This window comes from Pleurodeles waltl, chromosome 4_1 (assembly GCF_031143425.1).
Source record: "Pleurodeles waltl isolate 20211129_DDA chromosome 4_1, aPleWal1.hap1.20221129, whole genome shotgun sequence".
In the NCBI taxonomy this organism is placed as follows: domain Eukaryota; kingdom Metazoa; phylum Chordata; class Amphibia; order Caudata; family Salamandridae; genus Pleurodeles; species Pleurodeles waltl.
This window is the reverse complement of record NC_090442.1, coordinates 769,845,380-769,870,675: the sequence shown is the minus strand read 5'-3', so window position 1 is coordinate 769,870,675 and position 25,296 is coordinate 769,845,380. Positions and strand designations below refer to the sequence as shown.

General features: G+C 42.0%; 1 protein-coding gene across 1 annotated transcript in view; it reads left to right on the top strand.

The window, feature by feature from the left end:
- The window catches only part of DENND6B (DENN domain containing 6B), a 367,826-nt gene that overhangs the window by 288,842 nt on the left and 53,688 nt on the right, over positions 1-25,296 (top strand). Inside the window, exons 14-15 of the mRNA XM_069229420.1 lie at positions 13,748-13,812; positions 20,733-20,822. Of these exons, the coding sequence (XP_069085521.1) occupies positions 13,748-13,812; positions 20,733-20,822 (155 nt within the window). The remainder of the gene's footprint in view (positions 1-13,747; positions 13,813-20,732; positions 20,823-25,296) is intronic.

The following is a 25,296-nucleotide window of genomic DNA, read 5'->3' as shown; positions in this document are numbered from 1 at the left end:
CCCGTGACTCGAAAGACTTCTTCGAAGAAAAACAACTTGTAACACTCCGGCCCAACACCAGATGGCGAGCTATGCAAAACATGCGAATCTACAGCGACTGATGCCACGAACAGATGTACACTGGGTAAGTGACATTTTCATTATTGACTCTTTAGACTCTTGGACCGTTCTGTCAATCCTTTGTCAGTCAATATTTTTGGGAGAAATTCTTGTCTTTAGGAACTCTATCACCTTATAATAATTTTTCATTACCTCAGATGAAGGTGCACCCGTGACCTTATCCCTTTCTGGTTCACTTGTTGGCCAGTCCAATGTTTTCTTACACTCAGCCCATAAGTCAGCTGGTATGACTATTTTCAATAGTGTGTTCAAGTCTTCCCACAGACATTTAGAAAGTTTCACAAATCTCTCTGTTTGCTGATACCACTCAACCGGCTTCTCTCTCAATTTTGGATAATCATTTGTAAATGACAATATATCACTCCTGTGCCATGGAACATGAACAAACTGCCCTCCTGGAATCTCTCTCATCGGAAGCATCTTTACTGATTCCTTTTCTCTTTGAACTTCCTCAGACCCTTCTTGTGAATCCTGCTTATCTTTTTTCTTTGTCCATCTACCTTCCCACTTCTCTAATGCTCCCCAAATCCGAGCACTCAGCAACAATTCCCTCAAATGTGCCTTCATTCCTGCTGATCTCATGTGCTCGAAATCCTTTGCCTCAAAATCTAATCTGTAACTGTGTTTCAAATGCTTTGTTTTCTCAATCTCTATATCATGTTTTTCTGCTAGCTCTGCCAATTTCTGATGCATTTTACTCACTTCCCTTGTAATCTTTGGGCACAAATACCTCAGTTCTTCTTCAGTGTAAGATTTCAGTCTCTTCACACCCATTGTTCCCTCAACTAGTTTGGTTGGTCCTATATTCAACCTTACACAATTTATTTGATCTTCACCCTTGGATGCGTTTTGAGGAGTGTTTAGACTGTCTAACCATTCACTCAGCTCCTGAGCTGACAATCCCTGTAATGAAATGTTACTCGCATTTGGCACTGGTAACTGTTGCACCACTGTATCTGAAGCTTGCGGTGTCAAACGTTTCAAACTCTGACTCGCATTCGGGCCATTCGCTGCATCTAGAAGCGCTACAAGTGGACTAAGATCCATTAAAGGTCTAGATCCATTGAAAGTCTGTCCTGCAGACGATCTCATCTGCACAGGATCACTCACTCCCCTCCTCACAAGACTCTGTGACATTTCATTCTGTTCTCCTGCAAATGATTTCTTTTGCGCAAATAAGGGTACGGCTAGACAAACAGTAATTGGTAGCGATATTGCATCTGGAGCTGCCCTAACACTCGCGCCCTGTGGGAAGGTTACCCCCATTGCCTGGTTCATGACTGGCGTAATATCGGACTGTGTTCCTCTCATTGGTGTAAACTTCGGCAAACCCTGCACCTGTGTTGAAGGCAATAGCATTGGGATCGGTTCTGTCTGAACTAGCATTGGCTTTGGAAGCACTTGCTCCCTCGGCACTATTATATTTGAGACTGTTTCAAGAACTGGTACATCTGGATAAATTCTCTGTACCGAAGGTGGATGCATCTGCGCTTGAACCACAATAGTAGTTCCTGCATTAGGTGTACTCTGTACTACCCCTGGTATTTGTCTTCCGTCTGCCTGTACTGCTCCCTCAGCTCCCTGTGCTTGTGCTGGAACAGCTGTGGTAGCACTAGTGCCAGGACCCCCTGAATAGGTCGTTAAAGGTGGAGGTCGATCTCTTAACAGCTTCGTAATGAGATCCTCAACATCAGAATCTTCATCATCAACATAAGACTTTCTCTTTTTCTTTTTCCCTGCACTTTCATCCTCTTTAGTGCCATCCGCCTTCTCTGCCTCATCTTCCTCCGTAATGGCAAGAAACAATTTAGCGCACTGTAGTGTCTCTGCTCTCCATCTCTTCTGTTACCAATCCCATCTACCTTCAGCTAAAGATTTCTCTACACGCTTCATTCTCCTTTTAAACTTAATTTCTTGTTGCTGTCTAGCCACCAGTTCCCAAACCGCTAAAGCCTCAAACTGTGCTGGTCTCGGTAACGGTTTCATCTCATATAATGCCATTCGCAACTGGTCGGGAATTCTCAAATTAAACGTCCTATACTCCAGGAATGCTAAAGACCCTCGCTTCCTGGTTAGCTTACACCACTGCTCCAACCACACACATGGTGCTACACCTCGCTCCTCCATCACAGTGTAAGCCGGAGAATTTTCTGGTAGGGTCGGCTCCCCCACTGACACCTTAATGTAAGAATCACCTTTCATCGCACTTCTAAATGCCTTGAAAAACTTCATTTTATCTGTTTTGTTTATTTCGATTCAATAATGAAATGGCTTTTACTCCCAAGATTCCCTTCACCCGCTTACTCAACCAATTGCCTCTTGTGGACGGCTGCCAATCCGCTCACGGCTCTTTTCACTCACTGACCTATCCCAGCACAACACACTCTGACGTGTCACCCACATACAGCGGCTGACAAAGTTGTGCAGCTTGTCCTCCTAAACTCAACTCACACAACTAATGCAAATTATTTGCGAGCACTTACCAAAAACCAATAAGTAAAACAAACCTGCTGGGTTACTACCGGAAGGGACACAATCTCTTCAGAGAACTTACGGATTTTCTCTAATGGCTCTTTTTGCTCTTGTAGCTATTCCTCTATTTCATTCTCCCACATTCGCAAGCAAAGTTCGACACGCAAATTTTTACTCTCAACTGATCAATGGGTCTGTCCTGGTGCACATAGAACGTGACAAATCTCAGTCGAAATTTCTTTTACTCATTTATCACTCAAGCTGACTTGTTGACCATGCCCGATCAACCTACTAACCCCGACAGATTACAACATATACCCAAAAGTCTCCTACACTTGTCAATATATTCCGGAGTCTTAGATCACGTAGGGTCCGTACATCACCAACAACGATGTGGATAATTTTTTAGCACAAATCGCCACACACATGTGAAGTTTGATGACTTCCCTGCTTTCATACTACTGAGTACGCACACTCCTACTAACCTCAACTGGAGTACGCAGCCTCTCCTCTTACCTCACATACATCACAATTCACCTGCGGTTTGCTTAAGCTTGTGCAGGCGTAACCTACCACTTTTACACTATCTCAAAACACATTCCGAGAACATACCCAAGTCCACTAACAAGATCTGGGAAAGTCATTTCTAGGCTTAAGGGGACATCATCTTTGCTACAATTGCGATTTCAGGAAAACAAATTCAAACCTCATAAAATATAAACAACTAATCCTAACTTAAACTACTACCATAACCAATAATCACCACATAACCAGTTCCCCAAGGAAACTAGCCATCAAGCTGCTACCAAAAACTGCTAGCATGCCTGGTCCTTAGTAAGTAAACTTACAAGGGGACGCATATAGGTTGATTAATCTTTTAAATCACTTGGAGTATCCTAGTCATGCAGTGACTGTTGAATCAATAACTAACATCAATAATCGGGGAAACACTCTATGAAATCACAACGTTAAACCATACTAATCAAGAATAACCACTACTCAAAAAGGGGTTAACAAGTTTTATTTCCCTATTGCTTACAATTCTAAATCATCTGTTAGATCAACTTTATTCACATCAACTCTTTATTAATTCATTAGTAAAGACATTATCTCTTTAAAAAAACATATGCGACAAAGCAACAACATAAGCTATGAATACTAGCATTAATAATGTAATTCAGAAATTTAGTTTGTCAGTCATGTCATCATCAATATCATCCCTAGCAGCCTACCTAACCCAGATTAGCATTAGCATGGAGATCTTCATGCGAAAACAATTTAGAGAAAACATTAATTCTACCTAAGTGTGAATCTCTATAAACAGCGCAGTTGGTACCTAGAAGAAAAGGCACAATTTTGTCAGTTGCATTTTCATAGCTACCTATCACATTTTGATAGCTACTTATCCAGGTTGGATCAGCAACAAGTCAGTCTTCGTCTTCAGGTCATCAATTAGTCAGCTACGGATCAGGCTCACAGAGTATTAACCCAATATCAGCACCTCGGACAACGTCTCCTGACGTCATCAATTTTCTCCCCGCAATTCTGATTCCTCGCCCCTGGTCATGACTTTTTATTAAGGTCTCCCAGACCATCCCCCTAATTGCTAATTGGTCAGTCTGTCAGCAGATGTGACTTTAACCTATAGTTTTTGTTTACCGAATCTGCTAATTTTCATAAACTTCAAGTTACACAAAACTGATTGGTTCTTCTTGCGATGCCCTCATCATCCGGCCCTTCAGGTATCAAAATTGTTGCATATGGCTCTCCTGTCAGTGCCTCTATTGTTCACGTCCTGGGAAAGTACATTTAGTCTGCTCTACACGTGATTGTATCAAATTGTCTTCATCTCCTGTCTGTCGGTACATTGCAGAAAATTCTAGCTAAGTGACTTGAACTTCGAACGAGTGTAGGCTGCAGTCCACGATTTCCAGTCCTTTGCAAGGCATCCGGTTTCTTCATGTTCAGAGTGTGCGAGGCCCAGTGGAACTGGGCCCTTAGTTCAGCTAACTTAATAACAGAAAACAGAGGTTATTGGGTCATATTATGACATATTACTACATTTTTCTCAAATATTTTCATTATTTTTCACATTTTCAGTCGTTTTAGTACACTTGGTGGCCATACCCTGAGGGCACATTTTTCAAGCATGCACATTATTTTTCTAAGATTAATTTCTTTATGCATTTTTTCTTATTAGTAACAACATATAGATCATTAATAATTTTCTCAATTAGCATATCTGCTTCAACAGATGCCTGTTTTTTCTCCTGTTGAATAACCATTACAGATGCCTCAAAGACCTACTCTGACCGTGCGCGGCAAGTGAAATTGATCCAATTAAATATTTGTAATACTGTGGTGTACACTGTTGTAAAGTTGTGCAAAACCAAATAAATAAAAAAGAAGACTTTTGAAGTGATAGATTTAAAATAGTTGTACAATGATTCGACTTCACCCCTAAGTCTAAGGATGTTTTAAGAGAATATTTGTTTTTTAATTGCTATACTAACATTAGACTAAGGAACTTCCAAAGGATGCCTGCATTAGTAAGGTATGTTTCCCTCTCGACGACTAGGGCTGCGAACCTTATTTGTCATGGACCATGAATCCTTGCTATCGTAGGATTCTTTCTCTACTCAGATTTTCTATGATTTATGTGGCTTTCCCACCCAGTTTTGTTGGTCCCACAATTTGCCACGTGCAGTTGTGACCGATTTTTAGTTCAAAATACATTTCATGCCGTTTATATGAGATGCCAAGATACATCTTTCTAGTTCCAGTTTTGCGAAAGCAAATGCTAGATTGTATCAGGAGGGCTTGCGTTATTCACAGCGGTTGGGTAATGAAGAGATGTTTTGGGCAATGTTGAACTTTATAAAACGCTGGCCCTGAGAAAAAAATATGAATTGGTACCCTTGGGTTAACACTTTAAGAACTGGTTATTGTCGTACTGCTGTTTTGCATGTTTCTTTTTTATTATTTAATCATTTTCTCATATTTATTTTGCAATTACATGTATGCTGTTTTGATGTTTGTAATGTGTAATTGATTATTTTTTCTTCGTGTACACTCATGGATTTTTTTAAATCTGAATAAAGGCTAGTGATTGATTGTTTGAACTGGTTGTAATACAAGCCAATTTAATGGTCCGCAGTTCATCAGTTGTAGAAGGATGTAAGACTTAGTGGGTCTTTCAAACTTGATACCAGTAGGTCAGAGCATTTTAGCTTTAGGATCTGCATTCACAGTAGTAGATCACCACTTCATTGTGACCTCCAGTGAAGTGGTGATCTATATCTAACACTGTGTGTGTTCAGATATTCAGAGGCCAACTTGATGTTGTATAAAGGGGGGGTGCATCTGGGGCAGAGAAAGTAACTTTTCAGGATTGTCTGATATGTGACAGACTGTGCCCTATCAATGTAGGTTTCTAGAGGCACAGACATGTCAGACCTGTAATCTACTGAGTTACTTACTAGTCAGCTATTGTCTGTATTTGGTACGCAGTGAAGTTTGTCTTCTTAATAAAACTTCATTTGAACTAAGTGCATTGATGTGTCTGTCTAACTTATGGTGAAGTCTGATTTTAAATTACAATTTAGAAGATGCCAGTTTTAGAAGGTTGGCATTTTCTTGCCTTAGCCATTTGATACCAGCAGCTGTTTCTGGGTCACAAGACTGGGTGTAGTTGACAATTGGCCTTTGTGTATTCCGTCTAGATAACTGAAAAGGTGATCACTGGCAGGATAGAAAATAGTAACTGGGCCCAGCCCGACTTAAACATGGAGCTGAATATCCCCTGTAGTTAGTCTTTAGCCAAGGCCAGGAAGACAGGACTGCTGTGCTGCTTAAAGGACTACCACGCTGAAAGACTACTCCCTTGCTGTACTGGCTTGCGACTCTCTTGCCTCGATGAGAAGGACTCGATCTGCATTTCTTGAACCCAGTACCCCAGAATGATTCCAAGGGCTTGTTGGCTGGCCTCATGATCTGAAGCCTTAGGGACACAACAAGCGTGCAACAACCTTGCACCTGCATCTGGCCATCTGTGAGTCTACCCTGCCAGGTGGTGCCACCCTAGCCATGTACACTTGGAAGTGGGCTTAAGGTGCTCTGCCAACCTCTGCAGATCCATCAGACGTAATGCATCTCCTCTGCTGTATGACAGAAATCCTAGCAGAACCAACCCATCGCTACTCCTGCCTGCATTAGGCCCATCACAAAGACTCCTGTTCGCAGCCCCAACCGATGTACCGCTGTGTGACACATCCTCAGCACAGGTTCTTGCATCCTTAGTCGGGAGCAACTTCGATGAATATGCCGAACTCCACTTTGCAGCTCCTCCGTGCATTTCCCCGACTGTGCACCACATCCTCGATGCCCGATTTTGCATTTCAAGCCACGTCGATGGGATCATCAGCAATGATGCAGGCCCTCGCACCGCAGCCTCGCTGCATCTCTTAACCAATGCATCACTTCGGCTGCATGACGCATCTTTGACGCAGATCCTCACAATGCTCTGTGAACAAGGACTTAAGGTACAGGGTTCAGAAGGCCTTGCCGGGTACCTGTAGCCAGCCCGTACTCCATCACGTCGGCCTGAACTTGTGACCTTGTCACAGTCCGTTGCTTCCATATATCCACGGTAGGTGCTATGTTCCTTTTGCCCTATTTTCACTAGAAACTTTGAAATCGCGTAGCTCTGTTTCTATTTATTGGATGTTTATCATTTTGGTCTTGTTTTATTTATTAAAAGTACTCTATTGTTTTGTTTGTTTTCACTTTATTACAGTTCGAAGTGTTGAATAAATACCTAAACATTACGTTCGATGGCATATGTTGCTGCAGATACACATGTTTGGCACAGTCCGCTGCCTGGTGTTGGGCTCGGAGTATTACAAGTTGTTTTTCTTCGAAGAAGTCTTTTTTGGTCACGGGACCGAAGGACTCCTCCCTCTTCGGCTCCATTGCGCATGGGCGTGGACTCCATCTTAGATTGTTTTTTTCCGCTGTCGGGTTCGGACGTATTCCTTTTCGCTCCGTGTTTCGGTTCGGAAAGTTAGTCAGAATCTCGGAAGAAAGCGTCGGTATTGTTCCGTTCGGTATCGGGATAGTTAGGTACATCGACACCGATCATCGGAAGACTTTGGGGTAGCTTCGATTCCCCCATCGGGGCCTGGTCGGCCCGACCGCGTGCGACATCGAAGCCGATGGAACGGACCCCGTTCCGTTTCTGCCCAAAATGTCACAGTAAGTATCCTTATACAGATCAGCACTTGGTCTGTAACTTGTGCTTGTCCCCCGAGCACAAGGAGGATACCTGTGAGGCCTGTCGAGCCTTCCGGTCCAGAAAAACACTCCGGGACCGAAGAGCCAGGCGTCTACAAATGGCGTCCACGCCGACAAAACAACGTTTCGACGACGAAGAGGAAACATTCTCGGTTCCGGAATCAGAATCCGGAGACTCCGACGTCGAACAACAGCAACAAACTGTGAGTAAGACGTCGAAAAGTAAAACCATCGACAAAACGAAAGCCCAGGGGACGCCACTGCCAACAGGCCATGGCTCGACCCATAAAACAGGCGACCCGTCGAAGGCGCCGAAAAAGGGCACGCCCATAGCGAAGACACCCGACTCCGGTCGAGGGACCGCCATGGAGCAACCTCGGAGCCGAGAAAGCGGCTCCGAGAGACAAAAACAAGATACCGGCACCGAAAAACATCGGCACCGAGAATCCATGCCGAAAGGAACAAAAATTCTGTCGGTGCCGAAACCGAAAAAAGATTCTCTCTCGGCGCCGAAAAATACCACACCTTCATCCTACTCAGAGGAACAAGGAATAAGTGGCCAGATGCACAGATTTGGACAAGAGCTCCAAAGTGTAGAATCAGACTACATACAAAAGAGACTGTACATCCAGCAAGACACAGGGAAGATATCAACCCTTCCCCCAATAATGAGGAAAAGAAGGATCAGTCTCCTCAAGGATGACGCACAACCACAAGCCAAAGTCGTCAAAAAAGTCACGCCTCCGCCCTCTCCACTACAACAGGCATCGCCGGCGCAAACACCGCCACAAATGCACTCACCAGCGCAAACTACCATAAGTCAAGATGATCAGGATCAAGACGCTTGGGACCTATACGACACCCCAGTGCCGGACAATGATCCAGATTCATACCCCACAAAGCCGTCACCGCCAGAGGACAGTACCTCATACTCACAACTGGTGGCTAGGGCTGCAGAATTCCACAATGTCCAACTGCATTCAGATCCTATAGAGGATGATTTTTTATTTAACACCCTCTCGGCTACACATAGCCAATATCAATGTCTCCCAATGCTACCGGGGATGTTACGGCACGCAAAACAAATTTTTTAAGAGCCCGTAAAATCAAGAGCCATCACCCCAAGGGTGGATAAAAAATACAAACCACCACCCACAGATCCAGTGTTTATTACTTCGCAGTTACCACCTGACTCCGTAGTAGTAGGGGCAGCTCGCAAAAGAGCAAATTCCCATACATCTGGTGACGCCCCACCTCCGGACAAAGAAAGCAGAAAATTTGATGTGGCAGGAAAAAGAGTAGCATCACAGGCAGCCAACCAGTGGCGCATCGCAAATTCTCAAGCGCTGCTGGCCAGATATGACCGCGCTCACTGGGATGAGATGCAACTTCTCGTAGACCATCTTCCCCAGGAATACCAAAAAAGGGCGCAGCAAATAGTTGAAGAGGGACAAACGATCTCAAACAATCAAATCCGCTCTTCACTGGACGCAGCCGATACTGCAGCGAGAACAGTCAACACTGCTGTCACCATAAGGAGACACGCTTGGCTCCGCACTTCAGGCTTCAAACCTGAAATCCAGCAGGCTGTCCTTAATATGCCCTTCAACGAAAAACAACTTTTTGGCCCTGAAGTGGATACAGCCATTGAAAAACTTAAAAAGGACACAGACACGGCCAAGGCCATGGGCGCACTCTACTCCCCGCAGAGCAGAGGCTCTTTCAGAAAAACTCCATTTAGAGGGGGGTTTCGTGGCCAACCCACAGACACCACCAGCCAACAAACAAGAACCACACCATATCAGGGTTCCTTCCAAAGGGGAGGTTTCAGGGGATATAGGGGGGGTCAATTCCCAAGGAGTAGGGGAAGATTCCAGACTCCAAAAACACCTCCACCTAAACAGTGACTTTCAAGTCACGCAACCCCTTCACTCAACACCAGTGGGGGGAAGACTAAGCCAATTCTACCAATCTTGGCAACAGATTACAACAGACAATTGGGTATTAGCAATAATCCAACATGGCTATTGCATAGAATTCCACAACTTCCCACCAAACATCCCTCCCAAAACACGCAAAATGTCACCACAACATTTAGAACTTTTAGGACTAGAAGTTCAAGCACTACTGCAAAAGGATGCAATAGAGTTAGTACCAGTACAACAAAAAAACACAGGAGTTTACTCCCTGTACTTTCTAATTCCAAAAAAAGACAAAACATTAAGACCAATATTAGATCTCAGGACACTAAATACCTACATCATATCGGACCATTTTCACATGGTCACACTACAAGACATCATTCCACTGCTCAAACAGCAAGATTACATGACCACATTAGACCTAAAGGATGCGTACTTTCATATACCAATACACCCTTCTCACAGAAAGTACCTACGGTTCGTATTCAAAGGAATACATTACCAATTCAAGGTGTTGCCATTCGGAATAACAACTGCACCAAGAGTGTTCACAAAATGTCTAGCAGTAGTAGCAGCACACATCAGGAGACAACAGATACATGTGTTCCCTTACCTAGACGATTGGCTAATCAAGACCAACACAGTAAAAAAATGCGCAAATGACACCACATTTGTCATACAAACCCTTCACAAACTGGGGTTTTCCATCAACTATACAAAATCACACCTAGAACCGTGTCAGACACAACAATATCTAGGAGCAACCATCAACACATCAAAAGGAATTGCCACTCCAAGTCCACAAAGAGTGCAGGCATTCCACAAGGTAATAAGTGCTATGTTTCCAAACCAAAAGATACAAGCAAAATTTGTGCTAAAACTTCTAGGCATGATGTCATCATGCATAGCCATTGTCCCAAACGCAAGACTACACATGCGACCCTTACAACAGTGTCTAGCATCACAATGGTCACAGGCACAGGGTCAACTTCAAGATCTGGTGTTGGTAGACCGCCAAACATACCTCTCGCTTCTATGGTGGAACAGCAAAAATGTAAACAAAGGGCGGACATTTCAGGACCCAGTGCCTCAATACGTTATAACAACAGATGCTTCCATGACAGGGTGGGGAGCACACCTCAATCACCACAGCATTCAAGGACAATGGGATATACACGAAACAAAATTTCATATCAATTACCTAGAACTGTTAGCAGTATTTCTAGCGTTAAAAGCCTTCCAACCCATAATAACACACAAATACATTCTTGTCAAAACAGACAACATGACAACAATGTATTATTTAAACAAACAAGGAGGAACACACTCAACACAATTGTGCCTCCTAACACAAAAAATTTGGCAGTGGGCGATTCACAACAACATTCGCCTAATAGCACAATTTATTCCAGGAATACAAAACCAACTAGCAGACAACCTTTCGCGAGACCACCAACAAGTCCACGAATGGGAAATTCACCCCCAAGTTCTGAACAAGTACTTTCAAATTTGGGGAACACCCCAGATAGATTTGTTCGCAACAAAAGAAAACTCAAAATGCCAAAACTTCGCATCCAGGTACCCACACCGCAAATCACAAGGCAATGCTCTATGGATGAGTTGGTCAGGGATATTTGCGTACGCTTTTCCCCCTCTCCCTCTCCTTCCATATCTAGTAAACAAGTTGAGTCAAAACCAACTCAAACTCATACTGATAGCACCCACATGGGCAAGACAACCTTGGTATACAACTCTACTAGACCTTTCACTAGTACCGCATGTCAAACTACCCAACAGGCCAGATCTGTTAACACAACACAAACAACAGATCAGGCATCCAAACCCAGCATCATTGAATCTGGCAATTTGGCTCCTGAAATCCTACAATTCGGACACTTAGACCTCACACAAGAATGCATGGAGGTCATAAAACAAGCTAGAAAACCTTCCACTAGACACTGCTATGCATCTAAGTGGAAAAGATTTGTTTACTACTGCCATGCCAATCAAATACAACCATTACATGCCTCTACTAAAGACATAGTAGGATACTTACTACATTTGCAAAAAGCAAATCTCGCTTTTTCATCTATAAAAATACACCTCGCAGCAATATCTGCTTACCTACAAACTACTCATTCATCGTCTCTATTTAGAATACCAGTTATTAAAGCATTCATGGAAGGGCTAAAAAGAATTATACCACCAAGAACACCACCAGTTCCTTCATGGAATCTTAACATCGTCTTAACAAGACTCATGGGTCCACCTTTCGAACCCATGCATTCCTGTGAAATGCAATATCTAACCTGGAAGGTCGCATTTCTCATTGCAATCACATCCCTCAGAAGAGTAAGTGAAATACAGGCATTTACCATACAAGAACCATTTATTCAAATACACAACAATAAAATAGTTCTAAGAACAAATCCAAAATTTCTGCCAAAGGTAATCTCACCATTCCATTTAAATCAAACAGTAGAATTGCCAGTGTTCTTCCCACAACCAAATTCTGTGGCTGAAAGGGCACTACATACATTAGACATCAAAAGAGCACTAATGTATTACATTGACAGAACAAAGCTAATCAGGAAAACAAAACAACTGTTCATAGCTTTTCAAAAACCACACATAGGAAATCCAATCTCTAAACAAGGCATAGCTAGATGGATAGTCAGATGTATTCAAACATGCTATCTTAAAGCCAAAAGAGAATTGCCTATTACACCAAAGGCACACTCAACCAGAAAGAAAGGTGCTACAATGGCCTTTCTAGGAAACATTCCTATGAGCGAAATATGTAAGGCTGCAACCTGGTCTACGCCTCATACGTTTACTAAACACTACTGTGTAGACGTACTAAATGCACAACAAGCTACAGTGGGCCAAGCTGTACTAAGAACATTATTCCAAACTACTTCAACTCCTACAGGCTAAACCACCGCTTTTAGGGGAGGTAACTGCTTTATAGTCTATGCCAAACATGTGTATCTGCAGCAACATATGCCATCGAACTGAAAATGTCACTTACCCAGTGTACATCTGTTCGTGGCATTAGTCGCTGCAGATTCACATGTACCCTCCCACCTCCCCGGGAAGCCTGTAGCCGTTTAGAAGTAGATCATAAATCTTAAACATCTGTACATTTGTAAATAATTATTATAAACTCTTAACGTACATACATATTCACTCCATTGCATGGGCACTATTTATACCAAACAACTCCATCCTCACCCTCTGCGGGGAAAACAATCTAAGATGGAGTCCACGCCCATGCGCAATGGAGCCGAAGAGGGAGGAGTCCTTCGGTCCCGTGACCAAAAAAGACTTCTTCGAAGAAAAACAACTTGTAATACTCCGAGCCCAACACCAGGCAGCGGACTGTGCCAAACATGTGAATCTGCAGCGACTAATGCCACGAACAGATGTACACTGGGTAAGTGACATTTTCATTCTAAGTTAAGCCTGACTGCCCTGTGCCATGCTATCAGAGGGTTAAGCACAGGTTAATTTAGGTTTTGCGTGTGCCTCACCCTGACAAGGATTGCGGTTGGTGGTTGAACAGGGCTCACACCCAGTCAACCAACATCCGAATCTCCTATAATATGTGTATAGCTTTTCCAGTGTTCAGGCTAACCATGCCAGGTCTTGTGTCTCAGTGGATTGATGCATCCATTGCATGGATCTGTTTATAGGACCCAGTACAGTTGAGTAACAATAAACTCCTGTTTGTAGCATCAACAGATACCTTTGTGGATCTTATGTTACGCTTTGATATGTTAACAAAAACCAATAATAACTTTTGAAGAGCTTCTGAGATTTGAAACCATGTAGGATGCTGCTTTCCTATGTTTGTGATTTCCTCCTATCTTCTGTTCTCAAAACATCTCTCTAGACACCACTCTGGACTTGTGTGCTAAGTAAGATTATTTTTTACACAGGAATCTACACATCCTACAAGACATTTTTGCACAAAGACAAGATCCTGGTCAAGAAACTACTCAAGGTAAGGTTCTGTCTTTTTATAAGAAAGGACTCGAGCATATATGAAGTGTAGTACCTCTAAGAATTAAAAGATGAGGGTCAAATCACAGTGTGTGTAATAAAGCAAACAATCTAGCAGACAGAAAATGTGAATTAAACATTAACAATTTGTCAAATGTTTAAGGTTCAAATAGTAAAACATCATACATTGGAAGCTATGCAGAAATACAGAACATGCAGCTAAAAGGTCATCAAGGAATATTATAAACGATGACAATGCAGCATCAGCATGCTGCATTGTGATTGGCTCTAAACCAGTCGGTATCTGGAATAATTGTTACCTAAAGTGGAGAAAAGCCTCACCACAGACCCAACCCAATCAGATAACATGGGTTTGCATAACATCTGCCTGTGACTCTACAGTTCTGCAGAATCTACTGCCAAACAGCTGGTGGAATAAAGACATCTTACACTCAGAGGGTTATTTTTGTCTGTGATACGTAGAAGAGAAAATTGTGACTTGATGGAAAATATTCTCATTGCGGCCTTTTAGACCCCTTAATGTCTTTGAAAAAATGGAAAAGTGTTTGAAAACCTATATTCCAAATGCATAGCTTGGATGCAATACTGGTAAACAACCAGTATACTTAACACTGTGAAAGGCTGTAGTTCCACCAGTTCATAGTTTAAATTGTGACTAAAATCAGTTGTCACTTTTTTAGATTGTTTTCTGTTTCTTTGATGTAACCCTCAAAATTAGTTGTTGAAAGCAGTTCAAGATAAATCACAAACTTACCTTTGTCATCGCTGCTTGGGAAACCAGGAGAAAAATTGCAGCTGCCTAATCACTAAAGTTCAGTAAAGTCAGTCTTCAAGTATGTTTCCACCTAAAGTGTGTGTAAAAGCACAACATGCAGCAAAAGATATTGTCCATGACATACAAAACATCAAGGCCTTGACTTACAGTTGCTATTTTATCCAAATAGGGGGAGAACTCTAAAGTAATTTTGGACCTGGTGGAGTAGCACACTAGGCTTTGCCCTCAGGTCTCTGGCACTAATTTTGTTGAATAACTACAAGTGAGTGCCCTTCTTCAATTTGGATGAAATTAATTAACTACATTGAAAGGAGCATCAAATGATCTTGCAGTTCAGAGGCCAACGCTGTCTTTGGTGTACTTTCTTAAATCAAGTACTCCATCATGAGCTCTTCATTGATACGCCTATACACTGACAGTTTATCTGCCTAAGTGCAGAAGGCCCAAGGACTTTTTTGTTGCAAAGAGAAAACTTCTGATATGTATCTGTTGGTTGACAGCAAGGGCTTCCCATTGTATCATACAGTGGGTCAACAGAATACGTGGAGCCACTGTCAACACTTTAGCTTTTAGGCCTGCTCTAGCAACACACATGGAAGGAGCACCATCTGTTCAGATCCCAACACATTTTTCCCATTTTAAGCCATGAAGACCCAGGAAGTCATTGATAATGTCAAATAAGTCAGATGCTGTTGCTTGTCCCTTGATTGGCTTGCAGAATAAAAAGTCTTCCAATATTACTGTTTCATAACAGTATCAGACATAAGCAATTAAATGTGCTAAAAGTCAGTTGCTTCATCCAACTGCAAAACAAGCCAACTCTATTTCCACCGAGCTATGAGCTGTCCGTGGATATCTTCTGACGTGTGAGATGCGGTGGCAAACTGTTGTGTCTGAGATAGTTATTATTTTGAACTTCTCAGCTACTTTTTCACCAAGCATTGTTGTAGCTACGTCAAGAATTGCTGGGAGAATCACTATCTTTCCATCTGTAAATGGCTTTTTGTTTTTGGCAATATGGTATGCCGTTTGGCAAGATGCTTTCAATGCATTTGCTGTGGTGGGGGCCACATTTGTCATGGTTTCCTTCTGTTGAGTCATGTCTTGCAACTTCCTGGCAAAAAACTCTCTACTCTTTGCTGCTATAGACCCATGCTGTGTTTCCAAATGACGCCTTAGTTTTGTTGGTTGCAAGCTGTCATTAGCTAAGGTCAAACCACACACTGTGGCCTAATTTCTCCACTAACAACAATGCAGGTGAAACCAAAGTCCAAATTGGAGGCATCATACTTCCTTAATTTCACAGTTTCTCTCCCTTCATCTGTTTCTGTTTCGGCCTTTCGCTTGGGAGCCCTACTGTCTTTGACAGCAGAAAACAATCCACGTCTGATGTGTGCTTTACCTAAGACACAAAATGCCAGAGCTGCATGTTGATAAACGGCACATGACTGCAATCTTACAGCTGCATGAAGTAGAGTAGGTTTTTAAAATACAGTTTAAAAAAAAGTCTCTACAAAAATATCTTCTTCCATGTAAAATAAAATCTGGATAAAAGAATAGTTCCCTGGTGCATGGATAAACATTAATCCCAGCTGATTCAAGCTTTCGGCGGGTGCTCCCAAAACTGCTGCAGTATGTTTACGCACATACCACCAATGAGGCTTGTCAAGTTACTTTTCCAAAGTTTAGTGAGGGAATACATCAGCATTGCCCCTTCAGCCGTCACAAAAAAAAAAGTGTGCCTTCTTATTGCAGTGCCTTCCTTGGGCAGATTGGATTTCACTCCTGATGATCCTGCTGCTCGAATAGCAGTCCTCTGTCTAGCGATCAAGTGGCTTTTTCCCTTGCAACGAAGAGAGGAAGTTTAAGAAAAGTTACTTGCATGTTCCTGTGTGAGGCACCATTACAGCTCCCACCGAGACCACAATGATAGTGATGGGTAAGGGAGTGAATGACATGCCTGCAAAGTTGGTGCTGCCTGGTCCGAAAGGCCAATAAAAATGTGCAGTGATATGTAAGTAATATGAAGTCCTCAGTGCCAAAAAGATATGATTTTCATGAAATAAAGTTAAGAATTGTAATTCTGGCTGGGCCAAAATAGCCTTCCATTCTTTCAAGTGTGATCCTTCATATACTTCCTAACAGCGCCTTCACTTCATTATCCTCCACACACACTTCCTTAAGCACAGAATTTGCTTTACTTTGTCAATATTTCAACAGCAGTCTATTTCCTTCACACACTTTTGCCTGGGATCACAATTAAAATTGTCATATGTGACTACTTTAATGTGCGCTCTGTAGAGAGGCCAACAGTGGTATGAACATGTATTCTGAACAACTTTATGACTCACTGACAGGCACAGTGAGAATGTTTCACTACCTTTCAGTGTTAACTCCAGAGGTCTCAGTCTTGGTCCATGTGTCAGTGGTGCCAAAGAACTACTTTTATCATTTTTGCACAGCTCACCATGTCTTCCCTTTTGCAACAATTCAGCATGTGGGTGCATTATTCAATGTGTTTGTCCATTCTCACACTCACTGCTGCCAACTTTGTGATTACTGGAATCAATCTTCTGGCTAGATTCCAACATATTCAGAACACAGATGCTGGATGATTTTTTGCTTGTGTAAACATGGACCCTTCTCTGATAGACACAGGAGATCTATATAATTTGCATGGGGCCCTGGCTTTTACTTGTGGGCCTATGGCATATTACTGTGGGAAGGCCAGGGCCAAAAAGCACTTTGCATTTCCATAGTCCAAACGTGGCTGCACTAACGCTGCAACTATAGGGGTGCTGTGTTCTGATGCAATATAGATGATGTATTTGCACAAGAATTGGCTACCTCGGATATCTGCATCCCACTGAAAAGTCCAATCCAAGGTGAATACCGGCTTTAACAGAATGAGGGCGATAACCCATCCCTGTGGAACTGTAAGCCATGTTCCATTTGCCATGCTTTTGTGATCAGAAATTATGTTTTTGATGGGCTCATTTTAAGAAAACTATAAACCATCCATTAGTGTACACTTACTATGACAACAGCTAAACCAACATGCATGGGACACCTGCACGTGTAGGGCTAGAGGGTGCCTTTAATAACATTTACATCTTGTTGAAGAGGAAAACGGTTCTAAAGCCATTCTAACAATAACCCTTATGCGCTTCATCTCCGTTCATGACTTTTCCGATTATAAATAGGGTCACCCTTTTATGGTATTTATTTATTTAACATTTCCATCTGTATTTATCCATATTTATTTTTCGCCCCTCTTACTGATATTTATCCATATTTACTTTGTGGTTTTTTAAAATAAATGATGTCGCACAATGGTATATTTCCACATTTATTTAACTGATGAACATTCATTTATACTTTGATACCTTTTGCATTTTTGCTAATTTAAGACATCACGAAATGTGTATATATAAATGCACACACTCACAGTATATTTGAGGGAATCTTATTCTGTTTTTAATTCCCCATGCTCTCTATCCGCTTAGCTGTTGGCCGGTAATTCATGAAAGACAGCATGGAGAGTTGCTCACAAGGAGCTCAATTTTTAATATTTTTCCACTTTTAAAAATAAGCACAGACAGGAAACATTGTTTTCTGTCTGTATTTATCTTTAAAAATCAGTAAAAACAGAAAACTGGGAGCCTTAATTATAAAATAAACAATGACCTTATATTGAGTGTGCGTTGTTCTATTTTATTTATGATGGCACCACAAGCCCTGATAGAAAAGGGAATTAAGATAGTCATATTGCAAAAGTAATTAAGGCATGCAGCAGGTGCTGTAAGGCAGTTTCTCAGTCATTACATGAAATATTGGAATGCTGCACACAAGCTCACCAAAACATGGACATGTCCCACATAAGCAAAATAAAACCTGGCAGCTATGATATTGCATTTAGAAACAGACAAACATAAACCAGTCTCCAGGATCCACAGATTTGCAGGTTTTACTGGCACACATATTGCCAGCCTAAGCCCTGCTCCGATTTGCAATTTAGATAAGAGCATATGTGAGGCAAAAAAATAAATATGACAAACTAACAAGAGCTGGGGGCACAAAAACGAAAATCAGCAGCCCTGGCCCAAAATGTAACATCCTCTTCTCTCCCAAACACGGAACATTCCAATAGCAGGGGGATAAAAGGATAAAGCCTTTTAAAAAGCTATTAACGCTTACCTGCCTGTGCAGAATGCAGCCGATGGAAACTCCTTCACAGCCAGACAGTGAATACCAGAAGGGGCAACGCTAAAGATGAATCGAAGTATCCTCGAGGGTGAAGGCAGCAACCAGGAAGAGACGTGAGGTGAAACAGGAAGCGAAGTGCAGCAGTGAAGAAACCATGTTCTGTTAGCCAATGTACGACCTTTATGCACCAAAATTCCCGGCAATTCCTGCTTCTGTGCTGCTGTCCATTTGATTGCTGAAACGTCAGTGCTGACGTAATTGCTGATTGGCTGCTGTGCATATTTACACCAATCAGAGAGCGTAGTTTTAAAACAACTGAAGAAATACCGAAGAAAACGTGCTTTCTACGTCGAAAGCAATAATGGGAGCTGAACAGGTGAGGTGGAGTCCACGCCCCCCCCTGAAAAGAAGCCACGGTCTGTTATCCCCACACCCCCCGGGGGTGCGCCCCATACTTTGAAGACCTATGTCCTACTAGATGACTCTCTTTTCTTAAAAATTCAATATTTTCTTGGTTCACCGACAGAGGTACAAATTTGATACGCAGTATTTGTTGAAAGTAGTGCTCCTAGTTGCTACTGTGTCTATTCATGAGATTTAAACCTTCTGTCCTTATTAACCTTATACATTATTTAATTGAAAACACATCCATCCTTCCAAAAGGAATAGTGGATTTCCATGTCGGCCATAGCCAAACTATTTCCAAATCCACCCTTGTCAACCGAAAAGTCACTTCCCATCCTAGATATGAATAGAGTGTTCGTATTAACGTAGATAAAATGTAAGTGCAAAAATGCATTTGTTAATTCTGATTTCGTCCACACAGGTCTGGCAATCTAAAAATCATCCATAGTCTGTTGGCTTATGGTATGTATTGTAATATGTTGGCAGAAAGTTAAAAGGCCCCTTCCAAGGAAATTCGCAGGCCAAATACTACAGCAGTTACAACAGCTTTTTCAAAATGTTCCAAGTAGTGAAATTTGTAGAGCAGCTAATTGGAGAGAAGTCTATACTTTTACAAAGACTACTTAGAATCTAACCAGAGCCCAGATGCCCATTTCGACCACCCGTCTTTAAGAAACCTGTTTGGTTTTGTTTTTCCTTAGCCTGTTTTCTATTCTCTCTATGTTCGTTAGTGTTTTCTGTTTCCTGGTCCTTTTTCCATTTTCTTGAGTTTATTTCCTACTGTTTTCAGAGGTGAGCTTGCTATTCTATTCAGCGTTTATGAATATTGATGAAGATCCTATGATGGAAAAGGAAAGGTTATCTACATGGGAATAGTTTTGAAATTCATAAACAACCCCACCGCCTCCCTGGCCCTTTCTGAGAATTGGAAGATCCTACTAAATGCCATACTTTTGAAAATTCATGTTAACTGCTCTCTGGGACAGCAGGACAACCAGTTGTGCTTAAAACGTTAGTGCAGTTTTTAACCTCTCTGAGGCTGTACTACCTATCTGATACCTTTTTTCCATTTTGTGTTTTTTTTTATAATGAAAAATCAGAATGTTTTAGAAGCTGCAGCCTCTTGAACTATTTCTTTTATGGTTTGTTTTTAAAGAAAGATGACGTGACTTTTGAGAGGGAAAGCGTGGTGTGTGTGTGTACATAAATCACAAAAAGGTATACTGTGACCTCCAACTAGCTGGCAATACACAGTATTTGATAAAGATTTCGTAAATGACATATTTCCACATGGATGGTATAGATTTTCTTTTTATCAACATTGCAAGAATTCAAGTAGGCCTTGTTGTCACTAATATAGCACACAGGTTTTTGCTATGTAATACGTCTGGTGATGCAAGTTACACTGGTATACAAGGAGCATAACTATGCCTATGTGGTGTATAGAATTACAAAGAGTTTGTCAGTCATGATGCAGAAGGTTTCTGCTTTCTAATTGTTGGTTCTTTTGACAGGGTATTCAGCGAAAACGTCCCTCAGAGGTACAGAGTGCCCTGCTTAGACGCCACCTCCTTGAGCTCACCCAGAGCTTCATCATACCTCTGGTGAGTCTGAGGCGCAATGTTTTCTGAGCCAGAGATAAGGTGGGGATTATGCATTGTGGTAAAACAAGTGGTGACTCGGCTTTAAATACAAACACATTTTGTATTCAGTGGGGATATTTCTATGGATGAACTTACTTTTAGGTGAGTTTGAGAGACGTGAGATAAGTCAACCAAGAATTGGCAATTTCAAGTGGAAGCATGTTTCTTAGTATAGGACCGGCTCTGATTATGCCCTTTATTGCTGAATAGTTTGGCTGTTTTGGAACTGAGGTTCTTCTATGTTGATCTTACGTTTTTGGTTCATTAACTTACTGTTTGGATTATTGAATAGTATCCTATTGCTTTGGCTGGAGTCAGAGTCATCATTTCTTTCATTGGTGGAAATGTCAGCCTGTTGTTGAAGCTGATGAGGTTAAAGGATGAGGTGAGGATGTAGAGATCAAGTAAGGAGCGAGGGATGCTGAGGGAAGCAAACTATAAGGTCATTATAAAGTGAGTCCAACTAACATGGAGCTATGCACTTACCAGTCATTCATAAGACTGGCTTCTCCATTATTGGTATCTTTCATAGATTCACATGCTTGAATTATCCCCGTCTTCAAAGTGGGAGACCCACGGTACTTCAAACATAGCAGTATACATCATTGCTATAAGCCCTAATGGCAATGAACAGTCTATTTAATAACATATAAATGTCTTTTTGTTAAACAGTCTCAAGAGAGGCTGATTACCTCAGATTTTCTACTGCACGACGTGTGAGAGGGAGTCTCCCTGGGCTCTGCCCAGTTTTCTTCATACTTTAGGTATTTCACCTATTTCTTCACTTCAGATATGGCTGATGGACTAAAAAAGGATTGTTTCAATCCTGCTCTACTCGCGGAAAAAAAGAGGCTTCATGTTGATGATCCTCATGAGGACTGTATATACTGCTTTTATCCTCATCATAAAGTGAAGGACTGTAAAATGTGCCCCAAATTTTCATCTAAAACCCTCAAAGATCGTGAGGGTAGACTGTTATTATGGCTACAAAAATCTCAGCAATCTATCTCTCTCCTCAGAAGAGGACTCCGACTCTTCTACAGTCCCTTACAAACAATCATCAAAGAGGAAAATATTTTCTGAGGAACAACCTTAGACAGCTAGAAAGGCCTTAGTCTCATCACAAGACTAACAAAGGCACATCTAAAAAACATGATAAACAGACATGAGGCTATTCAGTGTAGATCCCATCCTTCCATTCCATCTAGAAAAATGATTTCCTCTTCGAAACCAGCCACAGAACCATCAGCGACGAAACAACAGTTGAAATTCATGTTGACGGGAGCTACGGCAACGACGACGAGCACAAGCACAGTGACATCTATTATGGCATCGTCGACAACACTGTCGACATCTGCATTGGTACCTATCCCGTCGACGAGGATCTCCTTGACTACAGCCCCAGTGACATAGCAAGCATTACAGACGATGACACCCTTCTTGAAAAAATCCCTGTCAACGCCACAGTCTACCCCATTGTTGACGGCACCAACGACATACCTGTCGACGAGTGTCCCAGCTACAACGTTGCCTTCACTGCCAATTTTAAAACCGTTGTCGACGGCATCACCAACGACACCATTGACGGTGATCAAAATAACAAAAAAGACAATTAGACCGAAGCATACCTCTCCCAGCAAGGTTTCTCCTTATCCTTCTAGTCACCTTCTAGACATGGAGGATTCTGACGACGACAGACCATTCGGAACAGAGTATAGTCTGTCGCAACTCAACATCAAATGTCAGGATTTAGGGGAGGAGGACAAGATGATGATCAATATTATGGTGCCTACTATTAGGAGCCCACTTCTGCTCGTAGGTCCTCCCTGCCTCAGTGATATAGGTCACACAAACAACCACAAGAACTTCAAGAAGTAGTGCAAGTTCCTTTAACATTACTGCAAATCTAAAAAAAATATTTTAAAGGATTATCAAACCAGATACCCTAATGTACCTCACGAGACAGTGTCAGATCAAGTATCTGCACCAACTCCTCAACCACAATCAACTCCTGAACATCTTCCTCCGCCTATTACACCTAGAATCTCACCAGGGTCTAACATCGCTGCCCCCCTTATAGAAGATCCTTCTTCATCTAGTAATGATCAGTAGAAAGGAGAATTTCAGGATACCAGGTCTCATGATAAGTGGGATGAATACTTATTACCTACGCCATCACCACCACCTTACCACCCAATAGATTCTCCTCCAGAAGATATTGACGGATTTCATTTGATGATGGAAAGAGCTGCAGACAGATTTAATCTCCCTATGTGAGTAAAACGGACTGCTTTCTGTATGATTTTAAGGAGCCACAAAGAAAATTAGCAAGATCAATACACATAATTGATTACATATGGCAAGAAGGAGTAACAATCATGCAAAGTCCGGCTACAGTGACCCCGGTGTTGCCAAGAATAGAAAAGAAACATAAGGTACCTGATGATGCACCAGCCTGTTTAGTGGGTCACCCGAAGACAGATTTGGTAATTACTCAAGCAGCACAACGCCTCTCCAAGAATCCATCAACACCCCCTGATAAGGAAGGCAGACACCTCAATAATATAGGGAAAAGGTTCACCACAATTTCTGCAGTTACTGTGAGAGCAGCTAATGCTCTAGCAATCGTTGCTTATTATGATCGCTAAATATGGTAGAATATTGCAGACTTTATAGATCTCATTCCAGATGAAAAAAGACCAGAAACAAGGAAATGTATTGCAATTAGGAGAGAGAGCATCCTCCACAATCATAAATTGCACTATGGATATAGCGTCAGCTGGATTCCGACAGCTAGCAGGGGGCCGCAGTCTTAAAAAGGCAGGGTGGGTTAAAAAGTACATCTTTTAGTTCAGAAGTCCGGACGAAGATACTTGACATCGCCTTCGACGGACACAGAAACAGCCCAGTCATTAGGAACCTTACAGTTCAGGAAAACTCCCTTCAGAGGAGCACTAGGAAGAGGCATCTCCTCATACAGAAGTAGTTATCAGAGGTTCCAGCAACCTTACCAGCAATACGGACCCTATTACCAGCAGCAGACGTAGACAACCACATCCGGCTGCTTATCACAAGCAAGGTCCTTGCAGAAAGCAGACCTCTCATGGGAAGGATTTCAGCAGATCAAAGTGACCTGTATCGAGTGTTTGCTCCCACCACTCCCAGATTAAACTTGGGTGCGACTGTCTCCAACCACAATAACCATTGGCGAAGCATAACGTCAAATAAGTGGGTTCTAGACCTTGTTACCCATGGGAATACTCTGGAATTCTTCCATCAACCGCCATCAACTCTGCCATCAGGTGTGCACCCGCATCATCTTCACTTACTGCGTTGGAAGCATGCATCATGCTAGAGAAATGAGCAATAGAAAGAGTTCCTTCATAAAGAAAGGAGAAGGGTTTTCTATTCCCGTTTTTTCCTAATCAAGAAGAAATCAGGAGTGGAGATACGTATTAGATTTACAGAAACTGAACAAATTCCCAAAGAAACAATCTTTCTGTATGATAACTCTTTCAGATGTCATTAAACTCTTGAACCACAACGATTATATGACCAGTCTGGATTTACAAGATTCCTCAGGTTCACAATAGCAGACTCTAACTACCAATTCAAAGTTCTTCCTATTGGCCTCATATCGGCACCACAAAGTGCCTAGGCCCGGTAGCTGACATGTTGAGAAGCTCAGGACACCACATATTCCTGTATCTCGACGACTGGTTGATCAAGGCTCCATCGGCAGCGCAGGCATCATATACCACCTCAGCCTGTCTAGCACTCTTCAAACATCTGGGTCTGACGGTCAACCACCTAAAATCCTCCACCTTTCCAGCATCACAAAATCCTATTTCTCAGGACAATTCTAGATACCCAACAAGACAAAGCATACCTTTCACAGGACAGACAACAGAGACTGCAGCGTCTAGCACTAACAATACAAGCAAGAAAGTGCATTTCAGTTTTCATTTACAAATCGCTATTGGGATGATGTCTTCTATAGATCTCCTAGGTTGCGACCCACCCTCCTACCCTGAAAGGTTCCCCTTCCATCTAGGGATACAAATTCCCAATTGTGCTTGAAAATCTGAGGGAATCAGCCTCTCTTGGGAGTATTCTAGAGGGTGCTGACACCTGATTGGTCATAAGTCAACTTTGGTCATTCAACAGAAGGACATTGATATGTTATTAAACAAACTGTTCATTGCCCTTAGGGGCTTATGGTAATAATGAATACTGCTATGTTGATGTACCGTGGGACTTTCACTTCAGGGATGATTCAAGCATGTGAATCTATGAAAGATTCTGTAATATATGTTTATGCATATATTAGATCATGGTCTTGTTAATGTTGTTTCTTAGTTATTGTGACAACTTATTCTCTTGTAGTCTGTTATTTATTTCCTGATCTGTATGTGTTAGAATCTTATTACATCAG